At 50.3% G+C, this 6,000-nt stretch overlaps 1 protein-coding gene across 4 annotated transcripts in view; it reads left to right on the top strand.

Annotated features, from left to right (window-relative positions):
- Positions 1-512: 512 nt before the first annotated feature.
- Positions 513-6,000, top strand: part of LOC138944374 (uncharacterized) — a 34,640-nt gene continuing 29,152 nt past the window's right edge. For all 4 annotated transcript variants that reach the window (XM_070315283.1, XM_070315274.1, XM_070315289.1 and 1 more), the window contains exons 1-2: positions 513-3,263; positions 4,390-4,540. In XM_070315283.1, coding sequence (XP_070171384.1) covers positions 1,281-3,263; positions 4,390-4,540 — 2,134 coding nt within the window. In that variant the 5' untranslated portion in view covers positions 513-1,280. The remainder of the gene's footprint in view (positions 3,264-4,389; positions 4,541-6,000) is intronic.

Below are 6,000 nucleotides of genomic sequence, written 5' to 3'. Positions count from 1 at the left end.
CAATTGTTGAGATTGTTCTGATTACAGCGTTATATCCGGGGATCGGGTGTCAACGATCTGCGTTTAGCGCGCGCGATAAACAGCCTGAACAAACACCGGGGCGGAAAAGCCCCGGTGGTGCTTTTAACTACGAAGCGGCCGAAACACAAATCCGCGCCACTCTTTGCGGGCTAACTTTTGCTACGCGCGCGTTCTCCTGGCAGAAGCGAGTTCTCCAAACACGCCGGGCGCCATTACGAGGCCAAATGGATCGGTATATTTAGTTGATTTTGGCCCGCGCTCAGATCTCGCGAGAGATCTCCAGCAGCCGGTCGTCGGTCGTTGACGTACACATGGTATGCGACGGTATGCGCACGCGAAATTGTCCGGCAAGACATTTAGCGTATGCTTGTTAATTGCTCGCGCCATATTTTCGCCTCGCGGACATCGCGAATAGTGATATTAGAGCGAGGCGATCGTTATATGTACATACGTTATTCACGTTTCTCGCATCCTCGATTCGTCGTGTAATATCGCACATAGATGTAGCGAAGGATTAGAAATGTAAACTGTGCGAGCTTTTAAAATTAGTGGAAGAGATAAGCGTTTGGAATTTCCGCAAGATATTTCGTCGACACGACGGCTCCCTCCTGTTCTCTCGTGGAAATTTGCGTGCGACGGGCTTGAACAGACGGAAATCCTTATCTGTCGTCAGACGGTACAGTCCTCGGGCGCGTTGCGACACGCGAATGTCTCGTGATGATACAGGCAGGCAGGCAGGCAGGCAGGCACGCGTGGCCGCTCGAACGAGGAGGTGACTGTACGTGTCTCTCCGTCTCATCGTGCCCCCTTCCTTCGCCGTTCGCGCTCGCCGCCTCGCGTTCTCTCGCTTCAACCACCCCCGCGCCCCCGACGCCTCCCCCGTCCTTCCCCGCGCATACCGTGCCAGCCAACGAGCCGGGGCCGCTTTCGCTTTGTGCGCGCCGGGGCGGCGGTACATCAAAGCCTTCTAGTTCCCGCTCCGGCCTTTGACGATCGCGTCGCGGCCGCTCGCTCAGTCATCGCTCGGTTGTAGGCGATGTCGGCGCGCCGTAGATGAGCGGCTCGCGCGCGCGCGCGCGCTCGCACGAGGAGCGCGGGCTCCTCGGCATCTGCCGCGGAATCTTTGTCGTTCGATAAATACGGGTGATCTGGATTTCGCGACGAGAAAGAACGTCGATCGGATTTCTGGTGTCGTTCGCCAACGTGTTTACGTATCCGTGTGACTTGGAGGTGATCGCGAAGGGCAACGCGATTAGAAGATGTCGCCTCGCGGTGGCAAGTGCGCGCGTGTCAGCAAGGTGGCGGCCACCAAGGGGCGTCAAGCGCGCGGCCAGCATGTTTCCGTGGGTCTTGTGGAAGCCGAAGAAACAATGACGACGACGACGACGACGACAATGGCACTGGTGACAACAATCGCGACAGCGACGTCGACGACGACGATGACGTCAAACGAAACGGCAGTAGTAACGACGAGAATGGACAAGCCCTCGGTGCACACGACGGCGTGCAACGACGAGGGTCGATCGCAGTGGTCCGAGCGCATGCGCCAGTCCCTGGAGAGCAGCTCCGAGCCAGCCCGTGAAAACGGTGCCCCGTTGCATCGTTGTTATCTGGAGAGGCAACGACGACGGGAGAGACACATCGCCGCGGGGAGGAAGCATCGACCGGCGAGGTGCACCGAGAACGCCGCCACCGTCGCTCCCGGCTCCTCGTGCTCGTCGACATCGTTGTCGTCGCCGCCACCGGCGCTTTCCTCGCCCGCATCTTCCTGCGCGTCCTCGCGCCGCTCGACCTCACCGCCGTCGTGCGTCTCGTCGCCGACGCGCTCTTCCACCTCGTCGTCGGTCACGAGCGATCCGCAAGCGATCAAGCCAGCGGCCGGAAAGCGGAAGCGGAACGCCGCGGGAACAAAGCGGGACAGCGACAGCGGAGCGGCGACTCATGGAGCGACGGAAATTGCGACGATTACCTCCTCGACCACCGTGTCTACCACGTCACCGTTCCCCTCCCCCGTGTCCACGTCTTCGGCGTCCTGCCGGACGACGACCACTCCGCGCGGCTACGTCGGCGATCATGGCGCCGCGCATCCGTCCTCATCCGCCCTCGAGAGGCTGAGAAATGTCCTTGAAAATTACGAACGCGGTCGGATCTATCTCGCCCATGTCTGCTACCTGGACTGGCGGGATTTGCCAGGTAAACGGCGTGGCGGAGGTCGCGACGCTACGGCGAGCAGCGAACGGGTGTGGGTGATGGGGGCGGCGGATCACGAGGGTCATCATCGGACGCGGTTGTTGGTGGCCGGACGTCACTGGCGGCCACGTTGCTTACGCAAGGTCAACATGCTGAGCCAGCCGGTGGTATACGCTGGTGGCGGTAGGGGCTCCTTAACCGCTGATCTCTTCCTCTGGTGGTTCCATCACGAGTTTGCCGTTACAGCGATGGCGATGCATCCGGATGGCGCCGTACTGGTGGCCGAGAGCGCCGATTACCTGCCATCGGAGGGTGATTGCGTCGCCGCGGACGGCCTAGTGCGGCTGTTTGTGGTGCCCAAAGATTGCATGGAAACGCGGCTGGTGATTCGAGAGCTGAGAGTGCGACTAGCCACCGGGTTACTGTCTAAGGCACGCTGCGGCGTTTACCGCGACAAAGTCTTCTCGAGTTCGAGCGAGGAAGTGGCCGATCATCGATTGAACGCGTACCTGAAATGGTTTACGTTGAAGGAAGCATTCGCGGATCTCCATCGCGCCTGGCTCAGCGTTCGGTCGGATACTTTTGCTCGCAGCTGGACATTGCCACGAGATCGCGACGATCACTCGTTAGCGGGACGTAACGGCGCCATATTGCCGTCCAGAATGCACGCGGTGGATCAGGAGGAAGACAGGATGCTGCTCGTCGAGCTGCAGAGTCTTGCCAGGGAGGCTGGACTGGAAGTCGACGACGAGGAGTTAGACAGATGGATCGTCGACGAGGAGAGCGCTTTGGCGCGTTTTGTCAAGAAGCGGGAGCCGGACGAAGAGCAGCAAGGATGTCGGGTGAAGATCGAGGCGGATGACAAATGGTCGGAACGCAATGGCGACGAAGACGGAAACGACGGCGTCGAGGAAGACAACGACGAGGAGGAGCCTACGGCCGAGGAGGCTGTCGGACTACTCTCGAGGGTACTCACCTGGATGGAGAGGGAACCCTTCGATCCAGGACTTTTGCTGGCGGTCCGATCGATGCGCGATACCGCTGCACTTATGGTAAGCGGCTGATAAGAGACAACCCACTCGAGAGCCTCTATATCGATCGTTTACGAGACGAGGGGCGGGAGCTAAAGAATGAAGAGAGAGAGAGAGAGAGAGAGAGAGAGAGGGAAAGGGAGAGCGTGAAAAAAAGATAGAAAAGTGAGACTAGAGAGAAGGGATGAATCACGCGCAATCCTTCGAGTTTGCGAACAGATTGAACTAATTTCATCGACTGTCACTTGACAAAGAGCGACCGGAGGGTTAAAGAAGTAGTGGGCGGATTACACTGGTATGCCTCGAGAAGGGCACTCGAATTCGACGATACGCGAACGGAAAGGTCGAACGAACCCTCGAGAAGTATATTTCTTCTCTCTCCATGTCCCGTCTTTGCAAATTAACGCTCGAGCCGGTCCTCGATAAGCATTCCCCCTCGAGGCGAATCGAATTGATGGATATCGCGTTTCTTTTGAAAGTCGTGAACTGTAAGTCCTCGGTGTTATCCTTGCGCCTTTCACGCCGTTGACATTACCGCGGTATCTAAACACGGTCATGTGATAGGAATTCTCGAACGTGTACACGGTATATATTATATCACGCATGCGTCATATGCGGACTCGCGATAAAGCAGCATAGTACCGTAAGCAACGGATAAACAGGCGATTACTATCAACATTAGGATAACGATTAATTGACTGCTGGCGAGAAGGATCGTTTCAACTAATACTTATTATTATATAAATTACTATATTTATGATGAATTAGTAGATGTGTGTGTGTGTGTGTGTGTGTTGTTAGGAATTTAAAAATATTTCAGATATTTTTTTTGCGTTTTATAATACAATATATCATAATGTAGCAACATGATAATTATCTGAATCACCCCGCAGTATTTTCTTTTTAATTTACAGCGAAATTATATATTAATTGTTCTCTCATTAAAATATAGAGATATCACGGATTCTTTTTACGAGAAATTTGCTCTTTTTTTATAGAATGTTGGACTCCAGAGATTCGACGTTTTTATAAAGAGGCTGACTATGAAAAATATCTGCAAAACATATATTTTAGCAAACAGCAAATTCAACATGGCAAGATATGTGTATATTCACTGCGTTAATTCGCTTACTCCGTTATTTTACAGGCGAGCAAGATGGCAGGTTTGGCGGGGACGCATCCGAGCGGGCTGCCCTTCTTTTGCCCTAACGGGGACCATCTGACGCAACCACCTCCCGCCCACATGGGCATACCACCCTACGGGGCGCTGGATGCTGGCAAAGCGGCTGCCGCGGCCGGTAAGTACTGTTGATCATCACTCAAGCGTCCCTAGAAACATTTTCTTTTGCCGCAACAAGTTTCAATCTTCATCTAATTTTTTCGATAATCTTTTCTCTCGCGATGATTAGTTGCTGCTTTCTGTGATATGTATGACAATCTAAATTTCTCATGCCGTAATAATTTATAATTTAGTATAATTCTTGTGTTATAATATAATAACTTATAATTTATTATAATTTAATGAAATCTTAGAGGCGGGGAAATTGCATTCGACTTTCTATTATAGGGTAGGTTGCTGTTCTCGTAGATATATAAGATAAGCTTTCACTTATTTATTTGGAAGATACTAGGACTAAGAATCTTTAGATTGAATGTCGTTGATATGACTTTTAATTATCATAAAATTATCGCAACTTTGTGGAATTAATTTTCATTTCAATAAATCGAATAAAAATTTGAATAATTTTTTATCTAATTGTGTTATAAAGGAAGAGAGAGAAAGAAAAAATAGTGTTTACACGGAACTAAAATGTGAAGCGAATAGTCACAGATTGCAGCTTTAAACATCAATCGCGTTTATTTATCATTCGCAGAAACGTAAATATATAGCCGCTAATAATATAATAAAAATAAACTTCATTTGACGCATGCACTTTCGATGTAAACTTTGAATTACCTTTATATCATCCTGATCCTCCTCCCTCCCTCTCCATGGGTATCGGTTGAATCAACAATTCTTTCACGAAGTTAATCCGCTATTGTCCGGCCAAATATTGACGTTCCTCTTCAATTGTAATTGATGAATACTTTTCGTCTCGCTTACGCGTAATCGACACGCTTTGCTTAAAAGAGAGTCAGAGAGAGAGAATCGTTTTATATATAATTTTATTGTACCGAGCTATGTAAATATTAACGTAACCATTGTAATCTGTCGCCGAGCGAGTCCGGCTTTTGCACAAATTGCGTTTGCAACCGTAAACGTGTAACGTACGTTAATCTTTGTTATAGCGATTTGATAGACGAAACAGTAAGTTACATAAATTTACAAAGTGATTTATATAGATACTACTTCAGGTATTAAGTATTTAAAAATCTCTCCAAAAATGCGAACGGCGATAGAAATGTCTCCGTGTTCTGCATCCTCTCTCTTTTTCTTTTGGATTAATTGCAAGCGTATTCTCGATTAGGCTGCTCTGGAGTTAAAAAATGGCCGATAGATGCGCGAGCGTCGATACTTCTAATTGAAGGAATATTTTTTATCAAGTCAAGAGTCACAGCGATGTCGAAATTTAAATGAGGGCTGTGTGAAGAGGACGCGATACAATCTCCCCGAAAAAAGAAAAACAGACATTTTGCGGAAGAGAAAGAGAAAGAGAATCGCGAATTGGCGTTAAGTACGAGAATAAGAGGACTCACCATTAGGCTAATCAGCCGAGCATGCGACTCCCTTCTAGCGCTGGGTCAAGGGGGTTTCCAC

This window comes from Polyergus mexicanus, unplaced genomic scaffold (genome assembly GCF_030449975.1).
Source record: "Polyergus mexicanus isolate NDT 795.1 unplaced genomic scaffold, iyPolMexi1.0 SCAF_2, whole genome shotgun sequence".
NCBI lineage: Eukaryota > Metazoa > Arthropoda > Insecta > Hymenoptera > Formicidae > Polyergus > Polyergus mexicanus.
The sequence above is the reverse complement of the archived record's forward strand: the minus strand, read 5'-3'. Positions and strand labels throughout refer to the sequence as shown.